The sequence below is a fragment of the Sinocyclocheilus grahami genome, unplaced genomic scaffold, assembly GCF_001515645.1.
Source record: "Sinocyclocheilus grahami isolate Dianchi unplaced genomic scaffold, SAMN03320097.WGS_v1.1 scaffold25.1, whole genome shotgun sequence".
NCBI classification, from domain to species: Eukaryota; Metazoa; Chordata; class Actinopteri; order Cypriniformes; family Cyprinidae; genus Sinocyclocheilus; species Sinocyclocheilus grahami.
The window spans coordinates 4,899,558-4,922,502 of NW_015505204.1; the positions used below are offsets into that span (position 1 = coordinate 4,899,558).

A 22,945-nucleotide genomic window follows, 5' to 3' on the forward strand; every position below is an offset into this window, starting at 1 on the left:
TATATACACACACACACACACACACACACATTTTTTTTCAGTTTCCTTTGGTTGATTTATAGATTTTACTTTCTGTGGTTTGACTTTTGGACCTCAACATATACATTTTGACCTAAAATCTGGATTTTGAAAATAAGTAGTTCATGTACATGTTTTTTTCTATTACCTTTTAAAAAAATAAGCTACATTTTACAACATTATTCATAAAAAAACTTACCTTGAGATCAGCCTTTGTAATAGTTTATATTAATGCACTACCTAAAATTAAAGTGTTTTTTTTTTAGGTAGCAGTTTTGTTTGTAATAAAAGAAAACAAGCAGGTAAAAAAAAAAAAACCTATGTGTTTTAATTTCATTGTTTTTTTTTGTTTTTGTTTTTAAATAAAAATGAACAGATAAATTCCAAATAATCTATTTTCTTTTTTATTAAAAAATAAACTGATTATTTGTAATTGTATCTGCTCATTATTAGTCTATTTTTAGGCTTTAACCATACTAAACCAAGGTCGATTTTTATTATTATTATTATTATTATTTTAAGTAGTTTTTAAACATAAACAATAGCAGATAAAATTACAAATAATCTGTTTTTTTAAAAAAGGTAATTTTATCTGCTCATTATCAGGCTTTAATTATAGTAAAGTGAGGCAAAAATAGTAAAAAAAAAAATATATATATATATTTTAATATTTCTTTACTTGGGTCAGTTTACAGTAATTATCACTTACCGGCCACCAAGCCATGTCTCTGCCAGCCAGAAAATATCCACTTAGTGTGTTTCGGCTCACTCTGCAAGATGACTGAAACACACATACATACATACACAGAACAATTTATGCAAAACTGAAATGGAGTTGTAAGGTATTTCTCACTCTAACATCATAGATAATGTAAGAATAGTGTTCAATTTGAAATAGTTTCTATTTCCACAGTTTACATCCATGTTTTTACAGAATATTGAGATTTATGTTTCAAATAAACACTCTGAGAAACAGAAAATTATTAAACTATTATTTAAATAATGATTATTATCTACAATTCATACAAACACACAATTATCCAAATACACTAATGCACACATGCACTAACCCATATTCCAACAGCGACGTTCAATAAAAAATATGCTCCGATTACAATGATATCAGATACACTGAAAGACTGGGAAAGGGCGAAAAATGTAGTGGTAGAGTTAGACGCCATGTCCTGCCTTCACACACACCACACACAGACTAAGACAACAAGAGGACAGAAAGACACAAGGTGTTCCGGTCAGTCAGCTCTGTGTGTGAATTGATCATTAAACACATCAGTTTAACGAAGCAAGCTTGCACTTTACATGAAAACAACAAGGCAGATGAAACACATCCCTGAATGTACATCCATTGCTGTGGGTTGAGAGATGTACACATGCACCGGCACATATAGACACAAACATTCATGACTACACACACGCATACATACATACATACATACATACATGCTTAATCGAATAATCAGTGCATTTAGACGTGTGATCTAACTAAGCTAATGTGACTGACAGAGTCTAAAAAACATCCCTAGACACTTAAAGTGAATCATTTACTTAAACACCCAGTGGTGCTACCCATTAACACATGCACATGCACTAACCATTAGCATCAATCTTACACATGGACATAAGCATACTCACTAGTGATACCTTTAGTATTAATTAGGTCCACTGTTCACATCGCGTGCACTTTATTTGACAGTGTGGCAGGGGTGTTTGCAACCTAATTTCTTGGAAATACAACACTATTTACACAAGGTGAAGTTAATTAATTATTAGAGTAAATTCATTTGAATGCATATTGGTATGTTCTGCTGCTTATTCAGTAAGCTTTTTAGTTCATATTAAGAAATACATTTTGATGAATAAATAATGTCTTTGGCTGATTCTAGTATTGCTTTCCAGTATATTGTGCTATTTTGGACTTGGCAGTCTATAATTATGATGGCGTATATAATATTTTGTCTCCCATTTGAGTTATTTATTAATTTAATACTTATTTCTTTTATACTCTGGCATTAAAAAATGTCTGACTTTTTTTTAATATATATTTTTGAAAGAAGTCTCTTATGCTCACCTGCATTTATTTGTTAAAAAATACAGTAAAAAGAGTAATATTGTGAAATATTATTGTTATTTAAAATATTTATTTTAATATATTTTAAAATGTAATTTATTCCAGTGATGGTAAAGCTGAATTTTCAAAAGTCATTACGACACTGATTTGGTGCTCAAGAAGCATCTCTTATTATTAATATTTTGGTGAAAACCATTTGTCAGGTTTTTAGGATGAACAGACAGTTGAAAAGAACAGCATTTATCTTCAATAGAATTATTTTGTAACAATGTGAAAGTCTTTACGGACTCTCTTGCTCAATTTGATGCACCCTTGCTGAATTTCTTTAATTTCTTTAAAAAAAAAAACTTTTGAATGGTAGCTTGCATGCTAAAGGTGATTATTATGGTATTAAAAAAACAAACGGTGAATTTAAATTATAACAGAGATAACATAATTTCAAAATTAATTATAAAGAAAAAGTAAGTCACACACTGAATTAATTAAACATGGGATTTTACAGAAGAAAGTCTGAAATTGTATTTTCTTGTTATACGTAATTCAATAATCCTTGTTTTACAACATCAGAAAAAATCAGTTTTTACAGTATTGTACTGCATTAATGCATAATCTTTGTACTATAGTAATGAGAATCTAATGAGAATCTGCATTAGGAATATTAAAATGGCAAAAATAATATCTAATAATAATAAAATAATATTAATAAAATAAACAAATCGGTTTCTGGATGCATTATGGTACATTGCACTGAAAATAGAAGAGATCCCTTACTGTATCTCGGTGCTTTTCCTGGATATCTACCTTTGAAAGAGTTTAGTTCCAGCCCAGTCAACACACCTGCTGAATTTGTTGGTTCAGTTGTGTTTAATTAGAGTTGGAGCTAATCTCTGCAGGTAGATCTCCAGGAGTAAACTGTTGGTGAACTAGTGATTAATGTTCTGGGTGATAAACACAAATGTAGCAGATCCAGGTTGGCGAGAGCAGGGAACTGGTAGGAGAGGAATCTCCCTGCAGGTAATTCGGATAACAAGTTTTACCTTGCAAATAAATGAGTATAAATGTAACCACTGCAGTCCTTAAAGCTGACAGTGCAAAATAAGTAAAGAACGGCCAATTACCCACTGACTGATGGGGGTTAGAATGGAGCCCAAATTAGACATCTGCTCCGGTTTTGCTGACACCCTTAGGGAGTAATGTATCGTATCACAGACTTTTAATTGTAAGATTGTCACCAAAATTATGGCTGAAATGACAGATAGAGAGAATGGGAGTGGTTAAATTATATGATAATAATTAGTATGGCTATCAGTGTCTGAGGGCCACCAGTGAGATTTAAAGGAACAGCTCACATATTATTTCCCCAAAACGAAATTACAATTATGTGGAAAACACAAGAAGATCTTTTACAGAATTTTTGAGCTCTTTTCCATAAAATGAAGGTATATTTTGACCAGGGACTATCATGCTCCAAAAAAGATGCCTTGTATGCTGTATTTGATTTCTGAAGCCATACCGTTTTTGGACCATGTGGTGGACAGTATAAAAAAAAGCTGCGTGAACATTGTAGAATATTCAATATAAGAAAGAAGGTCGGATATTCATATAACAGTGTGCTATTTCCCCTCTTTCTTTAGAGGACCATGTGCCTTTGGCTAAGCGTACATGGTCAGTATCTACCCTGCTAAAATCTGTCCTGTGACCTTTCTCCTCAAAAACATGCTCGCTCACACACACACAAATACAGCACACACTGCTTTCCTCCTTTTTAATCTGTCAGGCTCATAGAAAAGGGTCTATTTAGTCATGGCCCCTGACTGATGCAGCACCACCAATTTAACCAAGCAGTCTCTCTCACACACATGCTATGGCAAGCTGCTTTATCATTTATTTCATTTAATTTCTTTTTACGTTACTAGTTTTTTAATTACTAGTAAGGCATCCAGTAGTGATTAGTGTTCTTTTTTAAATTAGTCACTAAAAGAAGAAATTCAGGGGAACTATTACAACTTAAATAAATGATTGCAATTTAAAAATTCCAATGTATTGTAATTAAACCTTTCTGTTACGTTAAAGTTTTTGGGGTAACATTGTGCTAAAAGTAGCTCTCATAGTAAGGTTGTGGGTGGCTATATGAAAGCATACAATGAATTGACTCTATGAACGATGCGCTAATGCCAGTGACAAGTAATGTTTTACTTGTTTATTAAATTTGTATGTTAAGTAAGTTAGCATTGATTTGAACTGAAATAGATGAATTGGTTTCAGGGCCACAATTCCATTAGTTGGAACATTAATAACGAGAATTCACCACGACACATGCAATGTTCCCTCTAAGCTGCGCACTCGCGGCCACGCTCTTCTTCCACCGCGGCTGCACTGAAGAAATGATGTGCTGCGCAGACGCAAAAATCCGAGTAGGTATAACTGCAGGCCGGAGATTTCCAAAATGGGGCGTGGACTCCAAAAGTGGGCAGAACCTCCAAAATGGGGCGCGGTCTCCTTGTGCAAAGACTTTCACCATTGGCTGTGGCTTCAGCCAATTGTTATTGACTTACATTTCAAAATAAAACTTTATAAATTAAACATTGTTTCTAGTTCATTTAAAATCAAATATGTGACGAGAGGGGCGGGGCCGAGAGCCGTGGGAACGGAGCGAGGCCGGTGGAGTAAATGCTAATGCGCGACACCTGCGCCACTCACCGGTCTCTAGTCCCACGGAGGAGCTCCGGAAGGATAAAAGAAGGAGCTACGACAGTGAAAGACGAGAGAGGACCAGGCCTGGGTTTTATTTTGTGTTTTGGTTCTGTTTGCACGCCACAGTCGTCCGCGAGGGGATGTCGCGCTGTTTTGTGTTTATTTTATTAGTAAAGTTTTGTTTGAATGTTTGGCGGTTCAAAATAAAACTCCGTTCCCATGGCTCTCGGCCCCGCCCCTCTCGTCACAATGCTATATAAATAAATATTCACTGTGAGAGCAGAGCCCAAAGCTCGTGGCCAGTGGTGTTCGGACTGGAGTTTGAAACTCTGCTTCATGATGTAAACGGGAATCACCCACGAGCTCTCCCACGAGCCGTCCCAGCGCAGCGCAGGGGAAATACTTTAATCTCTATCGCTTTGTTCCAAGCAATGGGGGCGTCCCGGGGCACGAAATTCGCAGGGTAGGAGGGGGTAGTGATGCTGGGCGTAACTAAAAAGGTGCCCTTGTCCGGTGAGGTCCGGTTGGGAAGTTACAGAACGATCTCCTATAGCATAGTCTTATTAACTGTTTATCTCCTGAACTGCAACTTTCTTTACCATGCTATTCAGCGCCAATCCCGCCGTGCAGTCCATTTCACTGTTAAGGTTAGGGTCAGGTGTGGGGCATGTTTAGGGGTTAGCATTTTTTGTAGCATAGTGTAGGAAAACAACACTTTAATTAACCAATAAAATCTTTAGAATCAGCTGTGGGGTGGAGTTTGTGCTGAAGTGGAATGGGGGGGGGGGGGGATGTCATGTGCCTGTCTGTCAGTGGGAGGAAGCCATGCCCTATTTTAAATCTCCCACCCCATTTTGGAGTTCCCGCACCCATTTGGAGATCTCCAGGCTGCAGTTATACCATTCTCCAAAAATGAGTAGGGTAAGCCATTTGATTGTATTCTAGTAAAAACGAAAGAATTGCAATGATCGGGTAAACCGCTATAAAGTTGATGTCGCTAGTTAGAACCGGTGAATGTGGTTTACAGGTTTTATAGAAAGAGAATGATGTGCGCCAAATGAGTCGCTGTAGAAACCGAATACTTCAGTGGTTGCGGACGAAATAGCTCAAATCGAGAGCAAACGCAATGACGTGAAATAAAACGTCCTCATGTTTTAAAGAAGAGTGGCTTGATTAAGTGCTTGAAATAGCGGATGATGAGCACAGAATGGTAACAAAACTCAAGAGACATTTACAGTCACACACAGGTGTATTGTGCAAACTGTACTTCATAGGAATGTTTAGATAGCTATAGAGGAATTCACGTTCATGATTTTTTTTCTTTGAAAATATTTAACTTGCAGATCTCAGTTTAAATGCTTCAGTTTGTTTTCTATTCTCTTCTATCAGTTTAAATGCTTCAGTTTGTTTTGATATTATATTATATTATGTTAGGCCTATGTTATAAACCTAATAAATAATTGACCTTGTTTTTTAATAGAGTCACTTATGCTCATCAAGGCTGTATTTATTTGATCAAAAATACAGAAAAAAACTGTAATATTGTGAACTATTAGGCTATTGCAATGTCTAATATTGGTTTCTTATTTTAATATACTTTAAAATATTATGTATTCCTGTGAAGCAAAGCAGAATTTTCAGCATCATTACTCCTGTCTTCAGAATGATCCTTCAGAAATCATTCTAATATTCTGATTTATTATCAGTGTTGAAACTGTTGTGCTGCCTAATATTTTTATCATTGGACACATGCGTGTGGTGCTGCTGACGTAGGAACCAGCGTTCTGACTTAGAAAATCCATCTCACTTAGTTCATAATTTGTATATTATGGTTCGAATAAATAAGGCTGGGCAAAAAATTGCAAGTCATCCTCTCTGTCGAAATCTTTAGACATGTTTACGAAGACTGTTTTATGTACAGTGTGCATCTTCCTCTGCTTGTAAACTAGGCACAGCTCATCTGGGTTTTATGTCAGAACGAATATCTGTCAGTTGAATAAAGTCGTTATAAATGACATAATAATGTCAGTTGAATAAAGTCGTTATTTTTGTTTTCTTTGCGCACATAATAATGTCCTTACTACCTTTCTGGGCCTTGAACGTGGTAGTTGCATGCATTACTGTCTATGGAGGGTCAGAAAGCTCTCAGATTTAATCAAAAATATCTTAATTTGTGTTCCAAAGATGAACAAAGGTTTTAGGCTAGCCGCACACTCAACGATTTTAAGGGCGATTTTAAGCCAGATTTGCATCCCCGAACGATCGGGGGGTGTGGCCCGATTCGCGGCTTGTCACAAATGATTTTTTTGTCCAAAACATCCTCTATTGTGTGGTGTCATTATGATTATTTATCTGCTCCCGATCGAGACGGAGCGTCCCCGAACTCAAATCAAATTAAATCAAACATGTTTGATATTTATGACTCTTGATCGGGCTGCCTCTGACGTGATAGCCAGTGAGAGCGAGCAAGCGTCACCTACCGGATATCGTGTGCTTCTATAGCTGAAACCTGGCAGCCACAAACATGACATGAAAGCAGAGAACATCACCCATATTCTTTGTTGTACTTTGTTTTTCACTGTGAAAAAGAACGCGTGCCAGGAGAGCCAGCTGACAACGTTAATTGTCCACTATTTGTTTTTTTTCTCTAGTCACGTTTGATCTCGGGAGTGTCTGTGAGATCACGTGTCACTGTGAAATCGTTCCTACAATCGACAAGTGTGTGGTCTCGTGGTCTGGTCGAATCGTCTAGTGTGTGCGTTCAGAGGATTATAAGGCTAAAAATCAGTTGAACTGTCTTCATGTCTGTGGTCTCCCATGGTTTTAAAATCGTTTAAGATTTGAAAATCGTCAAGTGTGTCCCAGGCCTTACAGGTTTGGAACGACATAAGGGTGGGTAATTAATTACATTAATTAATTGTCATTTTTGGGTTAACGATCACTTAAAAAAATTGTTTTCCAGTTTCACTAGTAACTGTTCTAGTTTTTCTAGTACGAAGTAAATAGAGAGTACCTGTTAGAAAATAGTGTGTATTCTGGTAAAACTGAACAAAGATTGTAGTCACTAGTGTGTTATTTAGTATTAAAATATGTAAAGCAACATAAAATCTATACGTTAGTTTTAAAGAATTAATGTTAAAACGGCTTGCCATACATACACAGACACACACACACACACACACATATACACACATACATGCGCACATGAGAAAGAGAAAGCGACAGCGGATTACAACCTCCAGCGGGCGCGCACATCTGCCTGGATGTTTACGTAATATATACGGTCTCTCTATGAGCTCAAAGAGACGCCTTCCGTTTTGATTTACAGAGCATCTGCTATTTTTGTAGCAGTACAACCATGTCACCGTGCGTAAATACGCGCAAGGTTTCCGCGCCGTCTCTTTAACCTGGAAACGACTGGATTCTGTCACCTCAGTACGCAATAACACCGTTTTTCGTCGTTAGGAACTGCGTGGACGCCACTGGTCACTCCACTGGGCATGTAAACGCGTCTTACGCGTCTCTGCGCACTCGACCTTTTTACGATGTACGGCGAGGATGCGCTGGCGTTAACGGCACCGTTATGGTCCCCTGGTCCCCTGAAGATGCGCTGGATGTAGAAGTATATCCATGACTGCATGCGTGAGAGAGGGTACTTGAGTGTGTGATTGAACAGGATGGGAAAAGAACAGGAACTCTTGCAGGCGGTGAAGACGGAGGATCTGATTACCGTCCAGCGGCTCCTCCAGAGACCCAAACAGGGCAAAGCGAGTGAGTATCACACCCACCGATCTTTAAATGTCTCATCACACCCTCCACACACCCCCTTGCTATAGCAGATCTTCAATGATCACATAAGCACACATGGCTTTGGAATTGTTGATATTATATGGCGAAACACTTGGCTTTGTCGAAATAAATATGTTTCGTTAACAATGTCGTGCGTTTTCCCATGAATTTCCTCGTACGAGCGTGTAGATAAAATGACTTTGTAGGCCTTATGCATATTAGTGTCGCTGAGAACCGAGAACCGGTTCTTTTTCAGAACGGCTTCCATTTTTAAAACATTGAAACTAAATGATTTTAATCACGTTCGTGAACGGTTCTGTAGTGCATTATTTCCGCTGAGCACCATAGAAGCGTTCTAAACGAACGACTCTTATCAGCCCCTTTCCTTTTAGTGAATCACGCCAGTTTCGTCCGAGTGACTCCAGAGTGAGTCGGTTCTTTTTTAGTTAATGTCAGCGCAGATATCGACATTCGTTCATTATAACACCAGCGTTCCATTTATGTCGCGTCGCTAGGTGTAGATGGGTTGTCAATACTTGATGCTTGCTGTGTGTAACGGCATGAAAGTGGCGGGCCGCACCAAATCCGCTTTGATGTCCAGATGAGCGCGCGCTCGGCTGTGGCAGGTGGCTCAAGATGGCTAAAGATTAAAGAGATGAAGTATTGAAGGAAACATGTGCAGATGGATATTGCCATTTTGCATTTATGGTCCATTAGATGCTATGTCCACCTGTTCATAATGTATACATTTATGCTGTTTATAGATAGGCCTACCGTTTTATTGTTTTTACTTTTGTCAAAAGTAGGCTGCCTGTTATTCAATATTAGATGTTGTGCCTATTTGATTTAACTAGCTGTCCTTCAAATGAGATAGATAGATAGATAGATAGATAGATAGATAGATAGATAGATAGATAGATAGATAGATAGATAGATAGATTGATTGATAGATAGATAGAGACCATCTTGTTGTCCTTGTTGGGAAGCACAAGGCTCGGGAAGGGAAGAGGGATTATATTCGTGAAAAGCACCAGATGTCAGAGTGATAAAGTGTGTGAGTACATGAGAGAGAGAGAGTGAGAGGCCACTCACTCACTTGGGCATCTGTCTATTATGACGTGTAAAGGAGCATTCATACTGTCAGAGGTTGCCAGGTCACATTAGAGTTGGTCGTAATTATGAGTATGGCATGACCATGTTTTTGTGGTTGGAGAGATTAAAAATGAAAAACTGCTCAGAAGGAATGCAAGTGAAAGGCGTTCTTTGTAAACACCTCTCTTAAAGGAATAGTCCACCCAAAAATGAAAAATTACTCAGGCTGTCCAAGATATAGATGAAGACTTGGAGAAATGTAGCAATACATCACTTGCTCACCAATCAGTCATCTGCAGTGAATGGGTGCCGTGAGAGTGAGAGTACAAATAACCGATAAAAACATCATAACAATCCACAAGTAATCCACACTAAAGGCCTGCAAGCCCGTCGTGTCCCGATGGGACCTGACATGCTGAGTCCATTCGGGCTGGGCTCGGGCCATTTTATTTATTTATTTTTACAGATTGGACTCGTGTCGGACTCAGGCTCATTTAGCTCCTGTCCTTTTATTGTGCCCATATACGCGCAGAGCACATGTAGGCTACTGTATGAAATATTGTTATATTGATTATATTATAAATATTATACATCACCTATGCAACATATCCTTGCACATGACAGCAAAAAACGCACGCAATAGGCTAAAGCGTGCCGCAAAGCCCTAGCAGAAGTAATTACCATGAATGTGTCGGGGGGAAATAGTAAGGAGATATTTGAATTATTTATTAATAAATTAGTGTTTTCTTAGTCCATGTCGCAAAGATGAAGATGACGATCCTGACTTGCCATCTCCTCGTTGGACGCGCCTTTAGAGAGAAATGCATTTTTACGGATATTTATAAAATCCGTAAAAAGAGTTTTTGTTTTTTATTTGAATTATTTAGTTTTAAAGTAGTAATTTAAAGCTTTCTATAGATATATTTAGCAAGTCTGTGAGGCAAGTATTCGCTGAGTTTTGGTTCATCATTGTGAAACGCTCCTGCCCGAAATTGCAGAAAGCGTGTCCTGTATGTATCCTTTATTTTACAAAAGCACAACTTTTTGTTGATATTGTGAGTGCACACAAATAAAAGTAGACCCTTTACAGTTCCGAGTGATGTATTACTCTGACCTTTATGAGGAAAAATGACGGCATATTTTACGTTGTTTCCAATGCAAGTGATCGCGCCAGCGCCTCCATGTCCAGTAAAGCGCGCTTTAGCTCTCCGCACAAACGATTAGATATGCGTCTAATAGGGCACATTTATATATGTTAAACATTTAAACTAACATTGTGATATGCTTGAACTGTTTTATATGTATAGATTTTATTTTAGGCAAGTCGTGATTTGAGAAAGCTAAACTGATCAACTCACTGTCTGCCGCTGGCCGCTTGGTCGTTACTTTAAAAAACAAAAACTTCTTTACACACACTTGTTCATAACATACGCCTGCCCATACCATAACCCCACCGCCACCATGGGCCACTCGATCCACAACGTTGACATCAGCAAACCGCTCACCCACACGACGCCATACGCGCTGTCTGCCATCTGCCCTGTACAGTGAAAGCTCATCTGCATAATTATAATTTTGTTCAGTTTAGAAAGAGATTCCTGAGTTGGAAAAAGTTGACATCCTTCGTTTAAGTGTTATCAGGCATTTTTTGTAATCTTTCTGTTTTAATGAACCAAAAGCACAATTGTACATCAGTGGATGTATATCAGGAGTGGCGGCACATTTGTTTGAATTTTGTGTTGTGATTTTAGTACAATAGATAGTCAGATGCAGAAAAAAAAGCTGATGCTTTCTGCTACTGATAACAACCTCATTGAGCACTCGGCAAAATCTTACAAATAACAAATTCCAGCACTGACTCACCATGCATAAACAAAATGAAACCTAAGCTTGACAACTGGAAATGTTTCCTCTGTAGCAGATAAATCCCCATTGTTGTGGGACAAATTGACACCTACTGTATGATTATGTGAAACAGGAGCAGGCATTGTGTTAAAGATTTATAGATACTCAAACTTGAGTGATGTTTTTGGGCTACAGTTACATTTCTTAACATGAATGTACCTCATTCATGTGTATCTGTTTTTCTGCAACTGTGCCTCCTCATAGGGCCTCATTTCTGCACTCTGTGTGTGTGTGTGTGTGTTTTCTAGCCATCCTGTATGGTGTGAGCAGGACATTCCCAAACCAGCGAAAAGAAAATGCCAGAACACATCAGCTCAACCAGCCATGAACATCAATGCACTCACAGAAAAAGAAAGAGGGAGGGAAAGACAGAAAGAAATACCATTTAGCTCACCCCAAAGGAGAATACATGCATCATGCAGAACTTTATAGACAGGACTTTTTGTAAGCGTATCTCACATTTAGGGAATGTATATCGGAAAAGCCCTACAGTAATTCAACTCAATGGAGACTAGTAGATTTAGATCATTTGTATTCAACCCTCTGACGCATTGTGACTACTACAGATGTGTAACCATCAGAATTAATCATTTTGAAATAGTTTACTCCATATTAATGGAATTAAAAAGATTTTTGTTTGTATTTTGAAGTTTTAAATAACTCAAAACTTTAAGATCAGTGTTATTATTGCTAACTAAAGCTAAAACTATTTAAAAAATATATTTTGTTAACTGACATAAAGCTTAAATAAATATTACATGAAAAACTAAAATGTTGCTTTGGAAATTAAGTGCTAAAACTTAAATAATAATGATTAATAAAAATAATTAGACATATCAAAAACCAAAAACTAATCAAAATGATAAAAGCTCATATAAAAAAAAATAACAAAATAAAATGAAAACTTTTTATTCTATGAAATATAAGCTAATTCAAAATATTAATACAATACTGTAATTGTACGAAATTTACTAGCAATTTTTGTTTATTTTTTAAATTACTAGTTAAAATTGTTTCAAAGTAAATCCTACAACGTTTCATTTTTTTTAACACTGACATTCCCTATTGGTATGTGTTTTTATTAGTGTGGTTATTTAGTGGAAATAGTTGATGTTTATTTGTAAGGCCACAGATTATGAGTTAACCTTATTTATTCAAACATTTCCTGAGAACTTTTATGTTTTTTTTTTTGGTCCCTTGAGTGCTGTCTGACCTTGAAAAGTAGTTCAAATCAGAAGATGGATCGAGATTGTTTAGCAGCAGTTGAATTACTTGCATCCAGCAAGATTTATGTTTAATGTTTTAATCCCGCTCATTTCATGCTGCATCAACTGTCGGATCTGTAAAACCCAGTGCTAAAGTGGGTTTTACGATGGCTTCCTCAGCGGTGGTTTTGTCGTTGTCATTGTCAGATCTTCGCATTGCAAACTCGAGCTGATCCGTCCCCAGTTACAGCTGACACTGATTGGTTGGGCCATAATTTTCCCAGACAAGGAGGTTTTATTGGACATGAGGCCAAATGTGGAGCTGAAAATGTGAACGCTGAAGATTCATCTGTATGTACAAGGCCAAGTGTGTGCGGTGCTGCAGGACGGACCTGCGCTCTTAACAGGGTGACACAGATTCCTGCACAGGCCATTTCCTTTGACCAGAGCCCTTGTGTCCTTGAGAAGGGTGCTTAACCTCTGTGAGTCCTTGTGCATTGTCATTGTTCTGTGTATCAGTGTTTTTGTTCTAATATATATATATATATATATATTAAATTATATATTCATAAATCATAATCATTCCCTTGTCTAAACTTCTACTGTAATTCATAAGTTATGACTGGTAAAATCAAGCATTTGTTGTTTTTATTTTTTTGCTTATCCTTCAGGGACATGGCAAGCAGTCAAAACTATTTTTTTTCTTCTATTGACTTGATACACTTGCTAAGTAAATTGTATGATTGATTGGTTGGACACGATCATGATTGACTGATTGATTGATTCTGTTAAATATCAACGTTACTTCATATAGCACTGGGTATATCTCATGGTTATTTCAGATACTTCTAGGTATACAAAAATGTTCATATTTGTAGGTATTTTTTTATTTGTTCGTTTATTTATTTATTTATAAAATCTGTTAAATCTCACTGTTATTTTAAATACTTCTGGGTATACAAAAATGGTACTTGTATTAATTAATTAATATACTTATTAAATTTGTTATATCTCAAAGTTATTTCAAATACTACTGGTTATACAAAAATGGTAACTCTAGGTATTCATTCATTCATTCATTAAATATGTTAAATATCAAAGTTATTACTACTTGGTACACAAAAATGATAACTATAACAGCTTGATAAAAGCTTGTGTGTTTTATGTAACCAGATGTAACCCCCCCTTTTAAATATATATTTTGTATATTTACTCACAGGTGCAAATGAAAACCTTTTCCTTCCACATGTTGGGAGAAATAGAAGTATAGGAAAACACAGCATGCATTTCCTTGAACAGCAGGCAGCAGAAACAGTGTCTGACTAGTATGTGTATTGTCTAGCACCTGAAGCTGTTGATGTTAATGTTTAGTAAGATATTCCAGGGGTCATGGTAGGTCAGCTGAAGTCTGGACATCGCAGGTTTTTGCTGCATTGAGCTGAGCTTGACAGGTCTTGTCTTGGAGATGAAAACAGAAGAAGGCAGGCCTTCAGCAAGATGACTTGTGCTGGTTCCGCTTGTGTCATTTTACAAAGCTGTCGTGGGTTTATTCTGGGCTCGGGAAAAGAACAATATCTGAAAATATGCATCTGTTATTTTCTTAAAGGAACAGTTGACACAAAATAAACATTCTCTCATCATTTGCTCATCCTCATGTTGTTCCAAACATGTATTTAAGTAAACATTTAAAGGAATAGTTCACCCCAAAAATAAAATTAGCTGAAAATAAAAAAAATTTCACACCAATGGATCCTTTGCATAGGTGCCGTCAGAATGAGAGTCCAAGCAGCTGATAAAAATATCACACAAGAATCCACAAGTAATCTACACCACTCCAGTCAATTAATACCATGTGAAGCGAAAAGCTGCATGTTTGTAAGAAACATATTCATCATTAAGACTTTTTTAAAATCAAGCCATCACTCTTCGGCCAAATTACCAGTCCATGATCCATAATAATGCTTTCCATTTCCATTGAAGTACAATATGTTGAACATTACAGTTGTTTTTATATGTAAATATCATTCAGAATCTGTATTTAAAATTAATTATGGAGGTATAAATATTAAATCAATTACATTATGATGATATATTATGTGACATGCACAACTTGGAGGTGTGCGCTTTTTAGATTGGGTTTGTGTTGAAGAGCCGCTAATAAGTCAGTTATTCACAGTGTTCTTGCTCTTGTTAACAATTGTAAATGTCATCATCATCATATATTAAGCTTTATATATTTATATATATGTCTGAAGGACTGAAGTCTGTAAGGTAAAACATGCGCTTACTGATGTAAATCAATCAGTCTGCTTTTTATTCCAACCATAACTCCTGTTTGGAGTCTTCCATAAATATTCAGTTTATACAGTACAAGTTATTGTACATGTTTACTGGGACGGAGTTAAAATATTAAAGTAGTGTGCTGAAACTTAGTGTCCATTTTTATAGCTGTAACCTAAGAGCTGCATCAACGGTCTGTTCTCTTTTTCTCTTTTTCAAAGTCATACAGGTTTGGAACAACATGATGACAGAATTTTCGGGCTTGGATGAAACTTTTCCATTTGATGCTGACTTCATAGGACTCAGTTTTGTTAGATGATTTTGGTATGAAGAAACGCCAACAAAACAGCATGAAAGTACTTCATAATCTCCTACAAACATAATTTCAACACAATTATCATTTTGTCCCTCAGCTTAGATTGTCTCTCAAAAAACAGTGACTTTAATAAGGATATTATAAATATGATTATGATTGTTTAGATAATAATGAGAGTCCAAACAAGAACATGGAGAGCATGTTTAAATAATCCGCACACAAGGAGTATAAACAGGTGCTTCTCCATCAATTCTTTTTTCTATTTTAATTTATTTCAAGAAGCAATTTATTCCTATGATGGCAAAGCTGAACTTTTTTCAGTGTCACATGATCCTTCAGAAATCCTTCTAATATGCTGATTTCAATATTTTAAAATAGAAACCAGTTATTTTAAATTGTGATCATATTTCACAGTATTATAGCTTTTGCTATTGTTTTGATCAAATAAATACAGCTTTGATGAGCATAAGAGACTTTTTTTCAAATGAACAAAATTTTAATTATTCCAAGTTTTTGACCTGTAGTGTATTTCATTTCATTTCATATTTCAAATCATTTTATACTTAAAATATTGTGATATTGCTTGTGAAACAGTATTTGAGGTCTAAAAATAATTTTCGGATTGTTTTTCGCATCCATGCTATCCTGCTAAAACTCCAGATCTGAGGCTGCCTTTTCCTGTTGTTAAATTTAAAGTTAGTTATATTAATTGTGCCTTTATTGTGGTGCACTTACAACAGCACTGTGAAATACAAGTAGTATGTGACAATCACAGCCAATCAACATATATTTAATGTTTAATAGAGTGCAACATTGCCCGCTCTCTTTCCCATCAGCCTGGTTTCTGGAAGTATGTTTCCAGTTCATTTTTTCCCAAAGAGATATTTAAAAAGTCTTTGTTAAAGAGTTATAAGCTGTGAAACAAACCAAACCATGAGGTGACTCACAACATTACAAACTTTAATTTGAAGCAAAAACGTATTTGAAAATCATACAAAATGACAAGCTATACTTAACATCTTTTATGATGGAAAGAACTATGAGGTATTGTGAATGATATAAAAAAGAAACGGTGGCGAAATATAAAACTGTTGATGTTGATTATATGTATAGAATCCATATATTTTACGTTCATTACATACACACAAATGTATAATTAGTTTGAGAGATTCACAAAGCTTCATTTTGCCGCCATTTGTTCGCCACGATTCTTTGCAGGATCATGGGTAATGTAGTTTTTCACGAAGAATTCCACTGTTAAACACGAATATTTCAAAAAGAAGTTAAAATAATGTTCCCCTATAAGTGGAAATTTTACACCCGGAACCTCATTGTCGTATATAGAGTGGAAAGGAATTTTGGACCAATGAGATTTGACGGTGGGCGGGGCCATTCAGCACAACACCACATAAATAAACACTAAGCAATTGACAAAGTGTCCTGCCACAATACATCATGAGTAGTTAGGACAAAAACTCTACATATATGAGATATAACTTTGTCTAAGATGAAACAATTAGGCACTGAAGAAGGTCATGTTGCGGCTAAAATGTTTGCTTTTCCTCAGTAAAACTGTTTTTTTTTATCTCGCATTTGCATTTTTGTTGTCTTTTTTCATTTTTAAAGTATGTGAGCTTTTTTGCAACTTTGTGGCTTTTATGATGAGGCATACAGTGGGTACGGAAAGTATTCAGACCCCCTTAAATTTTTCACTCTTTGTTATATTGCAGCCATTTGCTAAAATCATTTAAGTTAATTTTTTTCCTCATTAATGTACACACAGCACCCCATATTGACAGAAAAACACAGAATTGTTGACATTTTTGCAGATTTATTAAAAAAGAAAAACTGAAATATCACATGGTCCTAAGTATTCAGACCCTTTGCTCAGTATTTAGTAGAAGCACCCTTTTGATCGAATACAGCCATGAGTCTTTTTGGGAAAGAGGCAACAAGTTTTTCACACCTGGATTTAGGGATCCTCTGCCATTCCTCCTTGCAGAGCCTCTCCAGTTCTGTCAGGTTGGATAGTAAACGTTGGTGGACAGCCATTTTTAGGTCTCTCCAGAGATGCTCAATTGGGTTTAAGTCAGGGCTCTGGCTGGGCCATTCAAGAACAGTCACAGAGTTGTTGTGAAGCCACTCCTTCATTATTTTAGCTGTGTGCTTAGGGTCATTGTCTTGTTGGAAGATAAACCTTCGGCCCAGTCTGAGGTCCTGAGCACTCGAGAAGGTTTTCGTCCAGGATATCCCTGTACTTGGCCACATTCATCTTTCCCTCGATTGCAACCAGTCGTCCTGTCCCTGCAGCTGAAAAACACCCCCACAGCATGATGCCGCCACCACCATGCTTCACTGTTGGGACTGTATTGGACAGGTGATGAGCAGTGCCTGGTTTTCTCCACACATACCGCTTAGAATTAAGGCCAAAAAGTTCTATCTTGGTCTCATCAGACCAGAGAATCTTATTCAGGTGTTTTTTAGCAAACTCCATGCAGGCTTTCATGTGTCTTGCACTGAGGAGAGGCTTCCATCGGGCCACTCTGCCATAAAGCCCCAACTGGTGGAGGGCTGCAGTGATGATTGACTTTCTACAACTTTCTCCCATCTCCCATATAATTAGTTTGAGAGATTCACAAAGCTTCATTTTGCCGCCATTTGTTCGCCACGATTCTTTGCAGGATCATGGGTAATGTAGTTTTTCACGAAGAATTCCACTGTTAAACACAAATATTTCAAAAAGAAGTTAAAATAATGTTCCCCTATAAGTGGAAATTTTACACCCGGAACCTCATTGTCGTATATAGAGTGGAAAGGAATTTTGGACCAATGAGATTTGACGGTGGGCGGGGCCATTCAGCACAACACCACATAAATAAACACTAAGCAATTGACAAAGTGTCCTGCCACAATACATCATGAGTAGTTAGGACAAAAACTCTACATATATGAGATATAACTTTGTCTAAGATGAAACAATTAGGCACTGAAGAAGGTCATGTTGCGGCTAAAATGTTTGCTTTTCCTCAGTAAAGCTGTTTTTTTTTTAATCTCGCATTTGCATTTTTGTTGTCTTTTTTCATTTTTAAAGTATGTGAGCTTTTTTGCAACTTTGTGGCTTTTATGATGAGACATACAGTGGGTACGGAAAGTATTCAGACCCCCTTAAATTTTTCACTCTTTGTTATATTGCAGCCATTTGCTAAAATCATTTAAGTTAATTTTTTTCCTCATTAATGTACACACAGCACCCCATATTGACAGAAAAACACAGAATTGTTGACATTTTTGCAGATTTATTAAAAAAGAAAAACTGAAATATCACATGGTCCTAAGTATTCAGACCCTTTGCTGTGACACTCAGATATTTAACTCAGGTGCTGTCCATTTCTTCTGATCATCCTTGAGATGGTTCTACACCTTCATTTGAGTCCAGCTGTGTTTGATTATACTGATTGAACTTGATTAGGAAAGCCACACACCTGTCTATATAAGACCTTACAGCTCACAGTGCATGTCAGAGCAAATGAGAATCATGAGGTCAAAGGAACTGCCTGAAGAGTTCAGAGACAGAATTGTGGCAAGGCACAAATCTGGCCAAGGTTACAAAAAAATATTTATAAAATCTGTTAAATCTCACTGTTATTTTAAATACTTCTGGGTATACAAAAATGGTACTTGTATTAATTAATTAATATACTTATTAAATTTGTTATATCTCAAAGTTATTTCAAATACTACTGGTTATACAAAAATGGTAACTCTAGGTATTCATTCATTCATTCATTAAATATGTTAAATATCAAAGTTATTACTACTTGGTACACAAAAATGATAACTATAACAGCTTGATAAAAGCTTGTGTGTTTTATGTAACCAGATGTAACCCCCCCTTTTAAATATATATTTTGTATATTTACTCACAGGTGCAAATGAAAACCTTTTCCTTCCACATGTTGGGAGAAATAGAAGTATAGGAAAACACAGCATGCATTTCCTTGAACAGCAGGCAGCAGAAACAGTGTCTGACTAGTATGTGTATTGTCTAGCACCTGAAGCTGTTGATGTTAATGTTTAGTAAGATATTCCAGGGGTCATGGTAGGTCAGCTGAAGTCTGGACATCGCAGGTTTTTGCTGCATTGAGCTGAGCTTGACAGGTCTTGTCTTGGAGATGAAAACAGAAGAAGGCAGGCCTTCAGCAAGATGACTTGTGCTGGTTCCGCTTGTGTCATTTTACAAAGCTGTCGTGGGTTTATTCTGGGCTCGGGAAAAGAACAATATCTGAAAATATGCATCTGTTATTTTCTTAAAGGAACAGTTGACACAAAATAAACATTCTCTCATCATTTGCTCATCCTCATGTTGTTCCAAACATGTATTTAAGTAAACATTTAAAGGAATAGTTCACCCCAAAAATAAAATTAGCTGAAAATAAAAAAAATTTCACACCAATGGATCCTTTGCATAGGTGCCGTCAGAATGAGAGTCCAAGCAGCTGATAAAAATATCACACAAGAATCCACAAGTAATCTACACCACTCCAGTCAATTAATACCATGTGAAGCGAAAAGCTGCATGTTTGTAAGAAACATATTCATCATTAAGACTTTTTTAAAATCAAGCCATCACTCTTCGGCCAAATTACCAGTCCATGATCCATAATAATGCTTTCCATTTCCATTGAAGTACAATATGTTGAACATTACAGTTGTTTTTATATGTAAATATCATTCAGAATCTGTATTTAAAATTAATTATGGAGGTATAAATATTAAATCAATTACATTATGATGATATATTATGTGACATGCACAACTTGGAGGTGTGCGCTTTTTAGATTGGGTTTGTGTTGAAGAGCCGCTAATAAGTCAGTTATTCACAGTGTTCTTGCTCTTGTTAACAATTGTAAATGTCATCATCATCATATATTAAGCTTTATATATTTATATATATGTCTGAAGGACTGAAGTCTGTAAGGTAAAACATGCGCTTACTGATGTAAATCAATCAGTCTGCTTTTTATTCCAACCATAACTCCTGTTTGGAGTCTTCCATAAATATTCAGTTTATACAGTACAAGTTATTGTACATGTTTACTGGGACGGAGTTAAAATATTAAAGTAGTGTGCTGAAACTTAGTGTCCATTTTTATAGCTGTAACCTAAGAGCTGCATCAACGGTCTGTTCTCTTTTTCTCTTTTTCAAAGTCATACAGGTTTGGAACAACATGATGACAGAATTTTCGGGCTTGGATGAAACTTTTCCATTTGATGCTGACTTCATAGGACTCAGTTTTGTTAGATGATTTTGGTATGAAGAAACGCCAACAAAACAGCATGAAAGTACTTCATAATCTCCTACAAACATAATTTCAACACAATTATCATTTTGTCCCTCAGCTTAGATTGTCTCTCAAAAAACAGTGACTTTAATAAGGATATTATAAATATGATTATGATTGTTTAGATAATAATGAGAGTCCAAACAAGAACATGGAGAGCATGTTTAAATAATCCGCACACAAGGAGTATAAACAGGTGCTTCTCCATCAATTCTTTTTTCTATTTTAATTTATTTCAAGAAGCAATTTATTCCTATGATGGCAAAGCTGAACTTTTTTCAGTGTCACATGATCCTTCAGAAATCCTTCTAATATGCTGATTTCAATATTTTAAAATAGAAACCAGTTATTTTAAATTGTGATCATATTTCACAGTATTATAGCTTTTGCTATTGTTTTGATCAAATAAATACAGCTTTGATGAGCATAAGAGACTTTTTTTCAAATGAACAAAATTTTAATTATTCCAAGTTTTTGACCTGTAGTGTATTTCATTTCATTTCATATTTCAAATCATTTTATACTTAAAATATTGTGATATTGCTTGTGAAACAGTATTTGAGGTCTAAAAATAATTTTCGGATTGTTTTTCGCATCCATGCTATCCTGCTAAAACTCCAGATCTGAGGCTGCCTTTTCCTGTTGTTAAATTTAAAGTTAGTTATATTAATTGTGCCTTTATTGTGGTGCACTTACAACAGCACTGTGAAATACAAGTAGTATGTGACAATCACAGCCAATCAACATATATTTAATGTTTAATAGAGTGCAACATTGCCCGCTCTCTTTCCCATCAGCCTGGTTTCTGGAAGTATGTTTCCAGTTCATTTTTTCCCAAAGAGATATTTAAAAAGTCTTTGTTAAAGAGTTATAAGCTGTGAAACAAACCAAACCATGAGGTGACTCACAACATTACAAACTTTAATTTGAAGCAAAAACGTATTTGAAAATCATACAAAATGACAAGCTATACTTAACATCTTTTATGATGGAAAGAACTATGAGGTATTGTGAATGATATAAAAAAGAAACGGTGGCGAAATATAAAACTGTTGATGTTGATTATATGTATAGAATCCATATATTTTACGTTCATTACATACACACAAATGTATAATTAGTTTGAGAGATTCACAAAGCTTCATTTTGCCGCCATTTGTTCTTTGCAGGATCATGGGTAATGTAGTTTTTCACGAAGAATTCCACTGTTAAACACAAATATTTCAAAAAGAAGTTAAAATAATGTTCCCCTATAAGTGGAAATTTTACACCCGGAACCTCATTGTCGTATATAGAGTGGAAAGGAATTTTGGACCAATGAGATTTGACGGTGGGCGGGGCCATTCAGCACAACACCACATAAATAAACACTAAGCAATTGACAAAGTGTCCTGCCACAATACATCATGAGTAGTTAGGACAAAAACTCTACATATATGAGATATAACTTTGTCTAAGATGAAACAATTAGGCACTGAAGAAGGTCATGTTGCGGCTAAAATGTTTGCTTTTCCTCAGTAAAACTGTTTTTTTTTATCTCGCATTTGCATTTTTGTTGTCTTTTTTCATTTTTAAAGTATGTGAGCTTTTTTGCAACTTTGTGGCTTTTATGATGAGGCATACAGTGGGTACGGAAAGTATTCAGACCCCCTTAAATTTTTCACTCTTTGTTATATTGCAGCCATTTGCTAAAATCATTTAAGTTAATTTTTTTTCCTCATTAATGTACACACAGCACCCCATATTGACAGAAAAACACAGAATTGTTGACATTTTTGCAGATTTATTAAAAAAGAAAAAACTGAAATATCACATGGTCCTAAATATTCAGACCCTTTGCTCAGTATTTAGTAGAAGCACCCTTTTGATCGAATACAGCCATGAGTCTTTTTGGGAAAGATGCAACAAGTTATTCACACCTGGATTTGGGGATCCTCTGCCATCCCTCCTTGCAGATCCTCTCCAGTTCTGTCAGGTTGGATAGTAAACGTTGGTGGACAGCCATTTTTAGGTCTCTCCAGAGATGCTAAATTGGGTTTTCCCCCCCCTCTTTTCAGAAGAAAGGTTTTCACTCAAGTCTCCATTTAATCTCATTGCTGTCTAGGAGAAACATTGGAAATATTGAAAAACTCCTTTGTGATTTTTCTTTTCTATGGGTTCCCTCATATATATTTTTAGAGTCTAGTGTGAAACTGACAGTCACGTGTATGGCACGTGA

At 36.1% G+C, this 22,945-nt stretch overlaps 2 protein-coding genes across 2 annotated transcripts in view; one reads left to right on the plus strand and one right to left on the minus strand.

The window, feature by feature from the left end:
- The window catches only part of slc5a10 (solute carrier family 5 member 10), a 36,232-nt gene extending 35,033 nt beyond the window's left edge, over window positions 1-1,199 (minus strand). Inside the window, exons 1-2 of the mRNA XM_016249793.1 lie at window positions 1,089-1,199; window positions 728-799 (exon numbers count right to left, since the gene is read on the minus strand). Coding sequence (XP_016105279.1) covers window positions 728-799; window positions 1,089-1,199 — 183 coding nt within the window. The remainder of the gene's footprint in view (window positions 1-727; window positions 800-1,088) is intronic.
- A 6,812-nt stretch (window positions 1,200-8,011) lies between these two features.
- The window catches only part of LOC107564683 (caskin-1), a 47,800-nt gene continuing 32,866 nt past the window's right edge, over window positions 8,012-22,945 (plus strand). The window contains exon 1 of the mRNA XM_016249820.1: window positions 8,012-8,569. Coding sequence (XP_016105306.1) covers window positions 8,476-8,569 — 94 coding nt within the window. The 5' untranslated portion in view covers window positions 8,012-8,475. The remainder of the gene's footprint in view (window positions 8,570-22,945) is intronic.